The 17,520-nt window shown below is 38.2% G+C and overlaps 1 protein-coding gene across 4 annotated transcripts in view; it reads right to left on the reverse strand.

Moving 5' to 3' along the window:
- LOC131244007 (nuclear pore complex protein NUP88) overlaps positions 1-10,148 on the reverse strand; it is a 42,853-nt gene extending 32,705 nt beyond the window's left edge. Inside the window, exons 1-3 of one of the 4 annotated variants that reach the window (XM_058243675.1) lie at positions 9,752-10,141; positions 3,080-3,231; positions 1,954-2,076 (exon numbers count right to left, since the gene is read on the reverse strand). In XM_058243675.1, the coding sequence (XP_058099658.1) occupies positions 1,954-2,076; positions 3,080-3,231; positions 9,752-10,012 (536 nt within the window). In that variant the 5' untranslated portion in view covers positions 10,013-10,141. Of the gene's footprint in view, positions 1-1,953; positions 2,077-3,079; positions 3,232-9,751 lie in introns of those variants that run through there. The other 3 variants (XM_058243676.1, XM_058243671.1, XM_058243672.1) reach the window with 3 other exon arrangements.
- Positions 10,149-17,520: the final 7,372 nt, after the last annotated feature.

The following is a 17,520-nucleotide window of genomic DNA, read 5'->3' on the forward strand; positions in this document are numbered from 1 at the left end:
TCCCACATGGTCCATGAAAAAGTGCAGGCACAAAGGACCAAGTAAAAGAAGAAGAACAGATTAAACAAGAGGGGACGAAAGTTGTTACTCAGCATAAGCACTTATTTGGAGTGACCACTAACAATTGAAGCCATCCAACTCAACTTTTCTTCAACCACTAAAAAACTAAATGTTACAATTCCTTGAATGGATGCTACCAATCACACATGGAGCCAACATTAGAAGGGAATCCCCATGATGAGTACATCCGAGCACCAGTCAAAGTATACTAGAGGAGGAGGAGAGCGCTTGTCTCTTTATGGCTAAGTGATGCATACATGGGGCGTCGTGGGCCCAATTCATGTGCCTAGCCCGTTGAAGACCTCGCATGCATGATTATGCATCTTTGAAGGCCCCACACTGGGAAGATGCATGTGGGCTACTTAGTTAGACCATTCTGACCGTTGGATCATCGTCATTGGATAACTTGATCGGGGGCCACGAAATAGTTTAGTTTATTTAGTTGTTTATACGTTTGTTATCTTTTTGGTTTAGCTTATATTTTTGTTGAGTTTAGAAAGTTGGGAATAAATTTTATTTTATTAAGTGTCTTTATGTGAAACTTTTTATCTAAGAGGGTCTTTTTATAAAAAGTCTTTTTTGAAACTATATAAGGCTTGGACGCCCACACCTTGGCCCATTATTGCATATAAAATAAATAAATAAATAAATAAATAACTCTCTTTGCTTTGTGATGAAGTAAAACTTCCTGTGATTGGAGTGATTTGGTGTGATGCCACGGAGTGATTCCAAGTTACCCTTCTCTCATTCTCTTCAATCAAAAATAGCATTTTCTTCACTTCTCTCTTTCCCTTTCTTTCTAGTTCTTTCTACTTCTTGTTTCTCCATCTACAAACAATCCCTACTTCCACTTTTGTTTTTGTTTTTTTTTCCTTCTTCCAACCTTTACATCTACAACCTATCCCAACCCAAACTTCACCTGGCCCGTCCCCTTTGACCGTACACTCGTACAGCCATACCTAGCCATACCCACTTGTTTGTACAACCATACGGACAGACTTGTAGGGCTGTTCATATGGTCAGCCTCCCCCTTCCTTTCATCGCTTGTTTACTCTATTCAAACCCTAATGCTTAAAATTCCAAATCCCAAACCTAGTTTCCTAAAATCCCAAGTCTCAAACCCTAATTCTCAAAACCTAACTCTCAAAACCCTAATTCCCCATCCCCCTACTTCGAAACCCTAATTTCCAAAAATCCGATTCCCAGACCCTCACAAACCAAGTGAACCCTTATGAATTGAGAACAATGGAAGTCCTACCTTCCATAGATCTTGATTATTTGGTATTTTATTGTACCTACATTGCGGGACTGTCGTATGGCTTGAATTCAAACATGTTTTGTTGCTAAATTTTTAAAAATATACGAAAGATCAGCTTTATGTTGTGTTTTCATTGCTCCAATTAATATGTTATTTAATTTCTCTATATCATTCTAAGTCAGATCATCCATCCTACATCACCCCATCTTACCCATAATGACATATGGGTTATCTTGAAGACAAATTTCAGACTTCTTGAACCATTGAAGTTCAGAATTCCAAAAAAAAAAAAAAAATGTGTGTACCTTTTCTGGTCTAACCCTCATCATATTTTACGACCTATTTGAACTGAAAAGGGATTTGGTTCCCCAATACTATGTGACAAAGGACCACATCAGCCCTTTTCTCTTGTTTGTTTGGGGGGAGCATGCTCCTTGAATCGTATTCGCTTATATGCATTAAATAAAGCTCAACTTAGAAGCAAATCTATAGCATTATAACAAATGAGGTTAAGTATACTTCAACTTAAAGGAATAAATTAAAAGAAGAATTTGAAACATGTAAACTTTTGCAAAATGAAGTACATTTTAAGTTCTAGAAAATCCCATTAAGATAAGCATTAATAATTCACACACCTGAAAACTGAATCAGAAGAAAGAATTCCCAAGTGGGTATCACTATAAGGGTGCCAAGAGGCTTGTAAAGTTCGCATGGAATTGCTGCTGTCAAAATAAACTTGGGAACCAACTGAAATTGTCCTGTAAATAGATTTGGCAACAAGGCATTATAAGAAAAGGTACAAAGCTAATAGCATCAACTCTCAAGTAATTGGAGATCGAGTATCCATTGGTGCAGTATGAGAACAAGGTGTATGGATTGGTCCATAAACCACATAGAGAAGAACTAAAGTACCATGCTTAAACTCTCAAACCACCTCAGTAAGAAGATTTAGAAATTGGTAAAAGAAAAACGAAAGAGAGAGAATTCAAGCATACAGAATCAAGAAACAACTTAAATGAAAGGAAACTACAACTTAGATGCATGGGGACTTTTTCTTAATCAGGTGATTTGAGAGTTCATAAGGAGACCAATAACTCAGAAATGCTAAAAATTACAATATAGGTAGGGAATCAGAGATCTCTCTAGTACTATAGTTTATTAAATGAAGAGGAGACGGAAGAAAACTATTGACATAGACAACTAGGTCTTGCCTCTAAAGATTCAGAAGAAATTGGATCTTCTAAGAGAAACGGTTGGCAGCATTCATTTGTATAGAAGCTTCTCTTTTTTTTCACTTTTTGATCAATAACTGTAACTTTTGTTGTAAAAATAAAAAGATTATGCAATGATACGTAGATTTTTCATTGACTTTCTATCAGTTAAAAGAAATTCAATTATTAGAATTTTTTGTAGAATTTTTCATTAAATTTCTAATCAGTTAATGAAATTTGATGAGATGCATTTATCAGTGAAACTTTTGATGTCCCCAATCCGCTTGATAGAAAGTTTTACACATTTTTTCTAAATGCTAGTGAGTAATAAAGCAGCCGATAGCCTTGCAATATTCTTAGATGCCCTTAATGTATTGGGGAATCCTTGCCACTTGATTAGTTTGCATTTTGCCTCTCTTTTTAAATAGAACTGTTGCTTACAAAATATTAACTAATAAGACGTAAAAGAATAGCAAGCAAGCTAATAAAGTAAATGCTGCCAATAAACAATAAGGGACTACATTTAAAGAAATAAACTAGCCCCACATACCTGCAGATGATGGCATTATCTTTTATTGAAGTTTGTCCATATAGATACATGACACATAGGCCATCAGGACCAGAGAGGAGCAGTGATGATCCAGTCCTATTGACAGAGATATTGTAGATTGTGAAGTGAATCTGAATGTCTGGACACAACATCTGTGGATTGGAAATTACCGATATTAGTCAACATAATCATTACACCAATAACAGGAAAAAGATTTCTTTACATCAACAAAAAGAAAAGCCTTACAACAAATCAATGAGTGCTTGTGAAAAGAAAAGGGATTGAGAAATTAACGATAACAAATAGATTCTACAGGTTTTCTAGCCTCACGCGCACCCTTACAAGAAGCAAGTGTCATCCTGGCAAGTGAGGAGAACATATGATCAGTGCATAACTTTGCACCCATCGTGAAGATGTCTATGTATGATTACGAACATCACGCTGGTTCACTTGTCAGCCAGGCCACAGCTGTATATTGAATGTGGACCACTGGAAAGTTATTCCAAAATGTCCATTCTTTTTTGGTATAGGGGTGTCCCACCTGATAAGTTGACCAGGCCTCATTTGCTCATATTGTTTCAAGGTGAGATCCATCTTGCACATCACCTGGATGTTCCATGCACTCCCAGGTTGACATGTGATGGGTGTAAAGGTGCATAAGGAGGGGGTTCATATGGAGCTGGCAAACCTCTTGATTCTACGCACAGAATTGGGGTTCACAAGAACTGGAAAAGGTGTTCCCTAGTGTACAAGTGACAGAGGTGGAAACATGGACAACCGTTGAGATCATGTTGGTTTTTCCAAACTTACTACACAGAAGGTTCTTTTTGGCTTTTTAAAGACATCAATTAACAGAAGGTTCTAGTGGCAACTCGTCTGCAAGTTTGAGTCTAGAAGTGCTAATGCAAATTGTTGTCTTGATAAATATGCAAGCAAATGGTTCCATAATACCAGACTGCCACATCACTGCCGGATGAGCCTGAGAGCTCAAGCTAAGCCCAGCCCTAACGACTGACCATCTCACCAGTGACATTGTCAGCCAATATTCACTCCAACTAGCAAGGGTAGAGGCCAATTGCTGAGACACAAGGTAACCTAAGGGGCTGTTTAGATCTGAGCAAAGTTGTGTCTCAACTAGTAGTTGGACTAACCATACATGTCCATGATTTTCCAGCTCCCTTGTGTATGGGAACCAATGCACTTTTGGACAAGTAGTCATGGACATATGACCGTTAGACCATGGATTTGTGACTGTTAGACAATGGATTGGGTATCTCTAGTGGGGAGGTGGAATAATGCTTTACGGTTTTAGTGCACAAGAGGATCGTGCTTATTTGTGCTCATGCATTACATGCAATGTTGTCAATATAATATGATTTACGATTCAAATTGCACGATTTGAATTAATTGTGAATCGTACGATTCCGCTCGAATCGTACAATTCGATAATTGCACTTACCGACAGTTTCCCGTGGAAATTTCAATTTTTTTCTTTTTTTGCAAAAATAAAAAAATAGAGCTTTTGTTTTTAAAGGTTATTTAGGCCCTACATACAATAGAGTATCACACTTCTTTTGCATCTTTTAAGAGATTTTGGAGGCTTTTGGAGGTTGTGGGCCAGAAGGAAACTTGGAGAAAGAAATCGACATATCTTTTTCGTCGCTCAACGGAATTGAACACCACCACGGTATTCAAAATCAGTTACGTAACGGTAACGGTCATAACCGTTAAGTGTTACGGGGTCGAAATGGCCGTAACGGCCGTTACAGAAAAATGGGCCGTAACGGCCCGTAACGGTCCCATAACAACAATTTTCAAAAAATAAAAAACGGCCGCAACGGCCGATACGGGGCTGTAACGGCCGTTATGGCTCATATCATAACGGTAACGGTGGTGGCCATTACGGCCACCGTTACCATTTTGGAACACCTTGAAGACCACTTGTTGCATTCGACATTGAAATAGGTAAGAATGCATATAAAATATTCATTGCTTCTTTTCTATTTCACTTCTTTCATATTTATGTGCAAATATGTGTTTTTTTAGAGAAAAAAATAATATATTTCTATTTTTTTTCATTTTTTTCAATTTTTTGCAATCTTTTTAAGGGCTTTTGTGTTTAAAAGTTATTTCTGCCCTACATACATTATAAATCACTTATTTTCTTTCTTTGAAGAGATAGTAGTGAGATTTGGAATTTATATGGGGCCTAACCTAAAAAGTTTTTTTTCAAGAGTTTTCTCATTTATTTTGAATTTAAACTAGTTTTCTCAATTTTAATTAATTTAATGATTTATAATCTTCTATGTTTCTATGGGCCTAAATAGTTTTTTTCTTAATGTGTATGTAGGTTTGTCACTTGTGTCGTGTGTTGCCAACTTGCCATATTGGTTCGTTTTGAGCATTGAAGATGGGAAAGAAATCGAAGACGAAGGACAATAATCTTATGCTGGAGTATTGTTCAAAGATGGATGAGAACAATAATCTCCACCTACGATGCAATTTTTGTGGGAATGCATATTGGGGAGGTATGTTTCGAATAAAACGTCACCTAGACCAAACAAAGAAGAATGTTGCGGCATGTCCCCAAGTGGGTGATGAGATAGCCGAAAAATACAAGAAATTAATAGATGGTAATGTTAGCAAGAAAAAGCAACAAGAAGAGATGGCCTATGATGTTAGAAGGGTTCCTATAATTGTTGATGTTGATGTTGATGAAATGAGTCGTGGAAAAAGAAAAAGAACAATGGATGATTTAATGGAAAAGAGTGGGCCAAAAGAAAAAGAACAAGCTACTCTAAACAAAATTTGGAAGAAGGGAGATAGAGACAGTGTGTGCCTATCTATTTCGCATTTCTTATAAGCCAATGTTCTACCATTCAACCTTGTAAAGAGACAATTCTTCGCACGAATGATGGAAGTGGTTGCTGCATTTGAGCCGGAATTGAAGCTTCAGTAGCATCACAAAGTGAGGAATAATTTTTTAAAGACGGAGGTTAAGTCGATAGAGAAATCTATTAATGTTTATAAGAAGGAATGGGGGAAACAGGATGCATGATTATGTCAGATGGGTGGACCAATGGAGTGAATCGGTCGATTAGAAATTTTTTGGTTAATAGTATTAGTCGTACAATATTTTTAAGATCTGTTGATACGTCCGATATTTCAAAAAATGCGGACAATTTGTTAAGCTTGCTTGAGTCAGTAATTGATGAAGTGGGAGAAGAGAATGTTGTACAAGTAATTATAGATAGCACATCTGCCTATGTGAAGGCGGGTTAAATGTTAATGGAGAAGAGGAAGACATCATTTTGGTCTCCATGTGTGGCCGATTGCATAGACCCTATGCTTGCAAACATTATAAAGCTGCAAGTTCATTTAGAGACCGTGGCGAAAGCAAGGACCATAACGGTCTATATTTACAAACATTGTTGGGTCTTGAATTTGATGAGGAAGCACGCAAAATGAGAGTTGACTCGGCTAGCCATAACACGGTTTGCTACGTGTTACTTAACTTTAAAAAGCATTCATGAAAATAAAATTGGCATCAGGTCAATGTTTACCTCCAAAGAATGAGAAGGTAGTAGCTTCTCTAAGACCACAAAGGGAAAGTATGTTCAAGACATTGTTTTGGCAGATGTAGATATTTGGTCATCTATCAAGTTTTGCTTAAAGATCACTCTCCCATTGGTCAAGGTGCTATGGCTAGTTGATTCAGATGAGAGGCCAAAAATGGGATATATTTATGAAGCGATGGATCAGGCAAAAGATGCTATAGCAAAAAACTTGGAGAGGTGAAGAAGCGATATTCAGCTATATGGGAAATCATAAACCAATGGTAGAATCTTCAATTGCATAGGCCCTTACATCCAGCGGCTTATTTCTTAAATCCGAGATTTCAATATGAAGACAATTTTCATCTAGATATAGAGATTAAAACCGGGCCTATATGACTGTATTGAAAGAATAGTGACGCAGGACAATTAACCACTTGCTCTAAAAGCTCGAACTATTAGCGCATGGCAAATCTATTCCTTTATCTCATAGCTCAGGCCCCACATCTCATCATCTCATGGGTTAGGACCTCGACCGAACCCTCCTCGTGGGCCCCAAATCACATGGGTACCGCCTCACACGGGCCGCCCACCCCGATTGTGCTCCTACATCCCACAGACAACCCCACTCAAACTCGGTGTGAAAATGCCCCTACATTAATCACCCCCGATGAGGAATCTTGAACACGAGACCTCCTGCTCTGATACCAATTTGTTGCAGGACAATTAATCACTTGCTCTAAAAGCTCGAACTGTTAGAGCATGGCAAGTCTATTCCTTTATCTCATAGCCTAGGCCCCAAATCTCATGGGTTAAGACCTCGATCGAACCCTCCTTGTGGGCCCCAAATCACATGGGGCTCGCCTCACACGGGCCGCCCACCCCGAGTGTGCCCCTGCATCCCACAGGCAACCCCACTCGAGCCCGGTGTGAAAATGCCCCTGCATTCCCTAATTCAAGGCAAAGAGTCATCATTGATGAGTAAATGGATAAGTTTAAAAAGGCCTATGGTTTATATGGAAGAGAGACAGGAAAATTAACTAGAACAACAAAGCAATTAGGTAATATTACTTACAATTATTTTGCTTCTTTGACTTTGAGTTTGATTGTGTGCCTATTGTTTATATAAATTATACATGATTGTGTTTTAGGTCTATGGTGGGAGAGTTACGGAGACGAGTGTCCAGCATTGCAAAAGTTGGCTATTCATATTTTAAGTTTGACATGTAGTGCTACTGGTTGTGAGAGTAGTTGGAGTACTTTTGAATAGGTGAGAGTGAGACATTATTGAATTCATTAATCAATTTATGAATTTACAATGTAGATTGTAGTGACTAATAGCCTTATATTATTATGTTCTTAGGCTTGCAGATACATTCAAAGAAGAGGAATAGACTTGAGCAACAGAGATTGAATGCGCTCGTCTTCATAAAATATAATCTCTAGCTTGAAGTCCATCATCCAAAGAGAGAAGAACCAATGGCTTGATCCTATATGCTTATCAAATATGGAATTTGATGATGAATGGATCACAGAGAAGGAGGATCCTACACTTCCTACAGATAACACCTGGATGGACATAGGTGAATGCTTTGTTGAAGGGTTGGAGGATATGCAAGGTGTAGCCAGATCCACATCAAAGCCGGATGGGCAACATGGTATAACTCATATAATCACATTCTTATTGTTTAGTCTTGTAGTCTTATAATTATTAATTAATAGTCTTACTCTTATATTATAATGAATTTTGCAACAACTATTTTGTAGGTCCTAAAAAACTTGCTATTCGAAGCAAGAAGAAGGGAAAAGAGAAAGTGGTAGAAGTAGAGGAGGAATATGAGTTTATTTCAACATCAAATTTTAAAGATGAAGATGATGTTGATAATGTCATTGGTGATGAGGAGGAGGAAGGTGCAGCCAATGAAGAATAGATTTGTTTGGACATTTTATTTCCTTTATGAATTATAGAAACAAGTGAATAGAGATTATACATGTAAATGGAGATGGGGAAAATGTTATTTTTTGAATCGTATAGAAAACTTACATGTACATGGGATGGAAAAGGGGATTATTGTTTGAACTTGATTATGACATGATGATATATACATGATACATCTTTTTGTTTTTTGCATATTGATGACAAAATGGATGATTGATGAGTTTTTTAATTTTTTTTATTTATATACCATTTTTATATTTTTTAATGACATGTTTTATGAAAATCTGAAAAAATCTTACGATTTACGATGCGATACGATTCAGACCCCTATACGATTTACGATATGATAACGATTATGAGAACATTGATTGCATGTTTTAATGTGCCATGTGTCCAAGTTCAAGAACCCCACAGGTGCACTAGGTGTCACCACCAATCTTCAAGCAATATAAAAATAAAAAATGTGTCACATGTTACCACCATTACCATTTTATCGTAACTGTTTTGGAATACCTTGGCCCTGACAGCATGCCATGGATTACTAGTCACTAGAGAACCTACTATGAAACCAAACAGGCCCTAAGCACATCACGGTATCAGTTTCACTCCCATAGAGCCAACACCACCCTCTTCCCTCACCTCATCCTGCCGTTATATAGAAAACATACCCAGCATCATCATTCCATGGCATTTTAACAATGTAATTGCTCTCAAACATCACAATCTATGTAATGGGGCCATGCATGCAACCTTATTAGAGAATACACTACGAGCAACAGAAGCCAAAAAAAAAAAAAAAGTATTGGAGGCTCAATCCCAAGATGTTAAATCGGAAACCAGAATAGAGAATTGGGGCACCACATTTGGAAAGACCATAGCTATCGCCAGTAATAAAATTCAGACATTGTCGATATTCAAAGTCTTTGAGGATGCTGAAGTTGAAAATTGGAAAAATGTCAAAGCGGGACTGGGAACAGTTAGCAGTAGTTGAAATAACACCGTACAGACAAAAGATTCCCTTTGGGCAAAAGAAAACATTTATAAGAAAGGTGGGATTGATCAAGGCGGCAGCTCATCAAAATCGAGACAAACTAGTATAATTTCAAAAGCAACTACTAACAAACAAGTCGTAGTAAGAAGGAAATCGACCAAACCCTAGAAATGTAGAGGAGAGGGGACCTTGGAAACTGAAGAGGCCTCAATGGAAGCAGGGTCAAGGTCGGGAAAGCGTAGGGAGAGGCGATGGAGGCGGCGGGTGTTGGGATCCCACAAGTAGAGGCGTGATGCCCCGTCCCAAGCGAGGAGGTTGAACGGAAGTCGACAGTCTGACGAGGGAGTGCTGCTGCTGCAGCTGCTGAAGATGGGGTGCTGTTGAAGGGGGAGCCATTCCGCAGCTGCTGCTTCTTCTTTGGATGGGCTAATGTGCTTTTCCCTTTCCATTTCAGCACCAAACGCTCCGTCTGCCCCGGACTCAGTGAGAGAGAGAGAGAGAGAGAGAGCCAGAGGGGGAAAGGAGGTAGTCTCGTGTGGTGCGTGGACAATCCGGTGCCCCGACACACTGTCAGCCCTATTCTACCTTTGTTTGGGACGCGGATTGAACTCACGGCGGGACTCGGATTCGGTACTGACCCCTCCACTACCGAAATCTCGGATTCAGTGTACTATACCTATTTTTTTCATGTCATTTTAGGCCATGTTATTACGGGGCATATCCAGATCTCAAGCGGACCACACCACAGGAAATAGCAGTGATTAAACATCCACCCTCAAAATTTGAAGGCCTATTTCAGGAAAACATAAATATAAACTTTTAAAGCCCTACAAGAAGTTTTTAAACGTGAAGTTTTTAACAGTGGATGTTTGATGTGGTCTACGATTTGGATCTGCATCAATTTTATTTTTTTTTTGGCTATTATTCTGAAATGTGCTGGCAAAGTGGATGGACCCGATGAATAGAACACATACATGGTCTCCACAGCACTGACCTCGGTACTTTAGGAGTCATTACAGAAATTGGGAGCGGATGTAACACCTTAGGGCCTGTTACCCTTCCGGTTGGACCCACTTATGATGTGTCGTATATCCACGTCATTCACCCGTTTTTCTAGACCAATTTAGGACGTGGTACCCAAAAAATGAGCAGATCCAAATCACAGATGGACCACACCACAGGAAATAGTGGTGATTGAGTACCTCACCATTAAAATTTTCAAAGGGCACATAGTATGGTGTAAGGTTTTTGTAATATTTATTTGCCATCCCAACTATTGGTAATGTCAAGAAAACCTCCATAATGGAAAAATACAAATATCAGCTTGATTCAAAACTTTTTGTAGCCTACGGTAAAATTTTACCCGTCAGTCATCACTATTCATAATAGTGTGGCCCACGTGAGAACTGTATTTTTTAAAAGTTTTTGTATACCATCCTAAAATGAGATGGAATAAATATATCAAGGTAGAACCCTCACGGTGTTACATGTGTTACTGTGTAATAGCTAACAGCTAATCCGCTCCTAGTGAAATCGAGTCCTGTACTGAGTAGTGGGGCCACATGATGTATGCGTGTCTACACTGTATATTTATTTTTTTCAGCTCATTTTAGGGCATGAGCCCAAAATTAAAGCATACTTAAAACTCTAGGTCACACTATACTAAACAATAGAAATTGAATACCTGTGGGCTAAAGAAGCTTTGGATCAAGGTGATATATTTGTGTTCTTCTTTCATCCATTTCAGTGTGACCTTATGACTTTATGTACAAGTTAAGTGACAAATAAAAACATCACTATGACCTGAGGAATGTTTCAATGATGGACATCATTATCCCATGATTTTCTGTGTTGTGATCCACTCAAGCTTCAGATATGCTTCAATTTTAGGCTCATACACTAATATGAGATGATAAAAGGGATGGGCACCACAGATAATACACATACATCTTGGCATGCCATACAGAATTTGCTCTGTAGGTCGCACTTGGTAGGCATTCCAAGTACCTTTCTTTGTTCTCCATCTGGACCATTGTGGGGAACCTGTTTTGCATCCATTTGGGATCAAATGCAGAACTGGTCACACACTCTCTCTCTCTTCATCTTTTTGGTTTCCTTTGGAAAACGAATAGTTGTGAAAGATTTTGATACTCAGGCACAGGTGATGGTTGACACTCATACACTAATTATTTGCGCATGGACATGGTAGACTAGTAACTTAACCTAAATCACCATAATATCGCTTGTTCATCCAAAAGTACAGTCATTCCTTTTCAAACTGGTCATTGTGGACAATTAATGGACTATTAAAAACTTCTTGTGTATCACAATAGTTTTGAATCAAGCTGACATTTGTATTTTCCCTCCACCCATTATCTGTGTTATTTTATCAATTGGTTGGATGTCGAATATACATTACAATGGGCCCTAGAAAATTATTGATGGTGGGCATTCAATTACTATTGTTTCCTTTAGTGTGGTCTACTTGAGATTTTGATGTGCTTCTTTTTAGGATCATGTCCTAAAATGAGCTGAAAAAATGGATGGACTGCCATGATATGCAACACGTCTATCAAAGTGGACTCCATGGTCAGGGAAACACCGGCACCTGATATGCTCCCGGTTTTGATGGGGTATGGTGCCCCTTACATACCTTAAGGGGGTGGGTTTTCGCCCACGAATGCAAAGCTTACATGATTATTTAAACCATCATTGCTGCCTTAGACAAGTTATCAAATTAGGGGCATTCTTCATTGATGATCTGAACTTGACTCTGGGATTTGATATGAGTCATTCGAACTTTGGATAACGTCCCAAATTCATCTTCATAAACAACCATCCTTTGCTGTCATTGAGGTACCAGGACCTGATAACCCATAAACTCGACTCAATTTTAACATGTGTGGCTCCCATTTGTTGGACCCGTTAAGAACTGCGCGTCTCACCTTTCGGATGTCATTAAAAAATGGTCTGGCAAGGTCGGGTCTAATCCAGTGAGGTTAATTAATTTTAATAGTTAAATAATATATTTAATATGCAATGATTTTTCTAATAAAATAATTGAGGTTTCTAAGCCACAAACATGCAAGATGGCTCATTTCCACACCACCCAAGTGCCAAAGTGGCAGGCTTGTATGCAATCTAATTCATCCATCCAATAGACCCAGCCATGTAAATGCTGTTATTAATTGAATCTAAAGACCCAATGGATACCCAATGAGGGTACCCAAAACTTAACTGGTTTCAGGTCTAAATCTTCCCTGACCAAGAAGGACCCCAAACCCGCTTAGCCGGGTATAGGTACTACAGGACTTAACTAGAACTCGACCCATTGACAGCCCTACCCACCCTGGTAACTTTGGTATGGTGGGCACTGTAACCTATCAAAACCGGGAGAGAGAAGGGGTGTTATCTAGGACTTCAGCTGCTCATGATATGCAGGCACTTATCAAAGGTACACTTGGCACCATAAAGTAACCGGGGGGGTTCAAATCCACTCAAACAAGGGATTTGACATTGTCCATGTAGATCAATGGTTAAAAATCGTTGGCTAGTGATTGGACGTGATCTTGTGCTTGTGACCCATATGAGACTTGGAATTTCATCATTTTCGAGCAAAGTATATATTTCAGCGTGCTTATTGCAACCATTGTGTCAAACGTTACAAGCGTTCACTAATTAGGGATATTAAAGTTAATTTAGTAATTAACTTCAAACCCCTGTAAATATATTATATATGGATACTTTTGGATTAAAGTTGATTATGAATCCAGAGTGCAAACACAATTAGAGGGATTTAAAATCTAGAGGGTTCCGAATCCACTGTCCCAAAGGGGCCCTTAGGTCTTCCTAATTTTTCAATATTATATTAAAATGATTGGGCGCAATAAATAGATAGAATGGATGTTGCATGTATGACTGTGGGCCCCATAGTGCTTTTTCCATACCCATGCCTCCAATCATATGTTGAGAGGTTGGCCATAGAGCACTCATAGAGAGGGGTGGTAACAGCTAGTTGCATCCAGGGACTTATAAATGGACAAAAGTGCGTTGATAATTGGTGGGGCTCATGAGACACACCAGAATTACCTAATTCATGTTAAAAGCTTATACCATTTTCAGGGTGACACGGGATCTAATGGCGATTAGAGGGCATTTGATCAATGCTTTGAATTGTTGATTGTTTCATAAGTAATGGTGATTTGGGCGGCTTCTTGCAATGAGGACGGTTTGCATGAGCTCATCTTAAACAAAATCAGCCAATTCTCCCATGAGAGGATACAAAACTTCATATTAGTTATAAAAGCAAGGAAGTTGGTTAATTAGCGAAGCATGAATGAAGGGAATACAATTAATACAATTCTATATGGTTTAGAGTTTGAATGTCCCTTTGTTTGGCATGGAAGGAAAAAAAAAAGAGAGTAAGGGCTTACTTGTTAACGCTGAATTTTTACACTTAATGCGAAAATGGGAAAATGTTCCTCGTTTAGCTAAGTGGTTTTTCATTGAATTCTTTCCGTGATAGGAGTCTGGCTTAATGGTGAATGCGGAATGCGCTTAGTGAATTTTTCATTAAACAAAAAATTTTGCTTCCCAAATTACCCCTTTTCAAGTTACTACGTCAATATTTTTTCTTTAAATTGTTTGCGCAATACAAAATTAACTTTTAACATATGAAACTTCTTTATGCTCCACCATAATGTATGTGTTTCATCCATTTTTAAAGATCATTTTAGGGCTTGATACCAAAAATGAGAGGAATATAAATCTCAGGTGGACCATACCACAGGAAAACAATAGTGATTGGATATCCACCATTAAAATTCTCCTAAGGCCCAATGTACTGTTTATTTAACATCCAATTTGTTGATTAGGTCAAATAGACCTAGATGAATGGAAAAAACAAAGATCAGCTTTATCCAAAACTTTTATGGCCCCCAAAAAGTTTTTAATGGTCAACGTTCATTCAACACTATTTTCTTGTAATGTGGTCCACTTGAGATTGGAATATACTTCATTTTTGGTCTCATACCATAAAATGATCTAAAAACATAGATGGACAGCATGGATGAAACACATATATCATAGTGGGGCCCACATAGCACTGACCAATGGCTGGTGGTAGGGGAGTAGCCAATATGTTTCCGCATACGCGAATTGGATAATGATAGGTTGAGTAGCCAGACTCACTACTGAAGTTACGTTACCAAGTTACGTGGGCCCTATCATGATGTATGTTTAGTATCCACGACGTTCATCCTTTTGGAAATATAATTTTAGGTAAAGATCCAAAGAATGAGTCAAATCCAAAGCTCCAGTGGACCTCACCACAGAAAACAGTGGGGAGAGGACGACCACAATTAAAAACTTAAATAGGCCACAAAAGTTTTTGATTAAGCTGATACTTGTTTTTTCCCTTCTTTCATATCTGTGTTAACTTGTGAACAAGTTGGATTTCAAATAAAAATCACGGTGAGCCTTAGGAAGGTTTCAACGGTAGGCATCAATCTCGCCACTGTTTTTTGTGGTGGGTCAACTACATATTTGGATCTGCCTCATTCTTTAACTCATGCTCCAAATAGATGGACGATGTAGATAAAGCACATACATCATAGTGGGCCCATGGAACTTGATGACGTCACTTCGGTAGCGAATCTTGCTATTCAACCTGTATTGACGTGTATTGACGTCAGCAAGTTCTGTGGGTCCCATCAAGAGGTATGTGTTATATCCAAACCATCCATCCATTTTGTGAGCTCATATTAAAGCTTGAGACGAAAAATAAGCTGCAAAAAGCAGCGGGGGATTGAACGTCTACCATTGAAACCCTTTTTGGGGTCATCGAAGTTTTAGATCAATATGATTTTATATTTATTTTTCCTTTTCATACAGGTATTTATAACCTTATGAACATATTGGATGAAAAATAAACTTAAATAGGCCACAGAAGTTTTAGATCAATATTTTTTCACTTCATCCAATTGGAAATGACCTTATAAACGATTTGGATAGCATATAAATATAAAGTGGGCCTTTTTTGAAGGTTTTATTACTACTGGTGTTCAATCCTATACAACACGTATTGACAATCTTCCCGCTATGAAGAATTGAGTTCCTTATGATGATATTTTAATTTTTTATTAAGTATTTTAGTTTATCTGAATAAATATAATGATTTTATTTTCATTTAATAAAAAATAATTTCTTTATAATGTAAAACATTTCCAAATGAGAGATAGGGACAAATGTGTCAAATTAACATATTTCACACATTTGAGATGTTTGTTAACAAACAGTTTGTTTCAGATTCAGTACTTAATTTTTATACTTCAGCCATAATTATCAAACAAGTTTTTTACTTCGGATTTCAGATTCAGGCTTTAGATTTCATATTCAGGCATCAGATTTTAGATTCAGTCTTTAGACTTCAAATTTAACAGACAAAAGGGCCTGTTTGTCAATGCTGAATTTTTTCACTTAACGTGGAATTGGAAAAAATGTCCCATGTTTAGTGGTGTTTGTTAATGCGTCGTTAACGCGGAGGAAGGAAAGTGCTAAGTGGTTTTTCACTAAATTCTTTCAGTGATAGGAGTCTGGCTTAATGATGAATGCGGAATGCCCTCACTGGATTTTTCATTAAATACAAATTTTTGCTTCCGAAATTATCCATTTTCAAGTTACTACGGCAAATTTTTCTCTTTAAAATGTTTGTGCAGTACAAAATCAACTTTTAACTGGTGAAACTTCTTTATGCCCCACCATGATGTATGTGTTTCATCCATTTTTAAGCATCATTTTAGGGCTTGATACCAAAAATGAGAGGAATATAAATCTCAGGTGGACCATACCATAGGAAAACAATAGTGATTGGATATCCATCATTAAAATTCTCCTAAAGCCCAATGTACTGTTTATTTGACATCCAATCTGTTGATTAGGTATATAGACCTAGATGAATGGAAAAAATGAAGATCAACTTGATCCAAAACTTTTATGGCCCCCAAAAAGTTTTTAACAGTCGATGTTCATTCAACATTGTTTTCTTGTAATGTGGTCCACTTGAGATTGAGATATACTTCATTTTTGGTCTCACACCATAAAATGATCTAGAAACATAGATGGATGGCATGAATGAAACACATACATGTAATGACCCGGAAAATTTTATGCCAAGACCCGAGTACTACCTCTATTTCCTTAGAAGCTATTTGGGGGTTACTTAGCGCTAAACTCGATTGCTTGTGAAATTAGCATCAATCACTTTAAATTCGAGCTGCATGACTCAAAACCTGTAGAATAGTTAGCGCTATGTTACTCTGAAATCTGGAATTCATCGCTAAATCTAGTTGCTCTTGGGAATTTTTGGAAGTTCTGGATCGGACCTGTACCGCGCGTCGAAAGTCCGATAGTGATGATCTTAGGCAGTTATGGTCACCATGTTGGACTTGGCCATCACCTCAAAAATTAAGTCCAAATGATATTCTGGGTCAATTTGATTGAGTCCGCAGTGAAGAGTGTGAGAACGGTGAGAGATTAAATATGTTTTTATAAAATCTGAGTCGTGTCGCTTGCGCGACGATTTTAAGCAATCTGACCGTTGGATTCTGACCCAATTTCACCCTCGGATTAGGGAAGATGGCTCAGGCATGTCTTAGTGCTTGTGGACCTGATCGAGTTTCGGTGACCGTTGAATTGAGTGTGGTCCGCCACGGCTGATCTGTAGATCCGATCGGTACGAAAACTCAGTCTGACCTAGATCTATGGTCAGTGAGCTTAAGTCCGACCGCACGTGGAAAAAGGCCCACCGGAAGTGTTCCGTTGGATCGAGAGAGGCCTGATTTGGTTATAGGCTAAGTATTCCTTGACCCTGGGGTTATTTTCATCAATGTTAGGCCTATATATAGACCTTAAAACCCTCACTCTCTTTTCCATACGAATTTCCTTACCCTAGCTAAGA

This window comes from Magnolia sinica, chromosome 4, assembly GCF_029962835.1.
Source record: "Magnolia sinica isolate HGM2019 chromosome 4, MsV1, whole genome shotgun sequence".
Taxonomy (NCBI): Eukaryota; Viridiplantae; Streptophyta; class Magnoliopsida; order Magnoliales; family Magnoliaceae; genus Magnolia; species Magnolia sinica.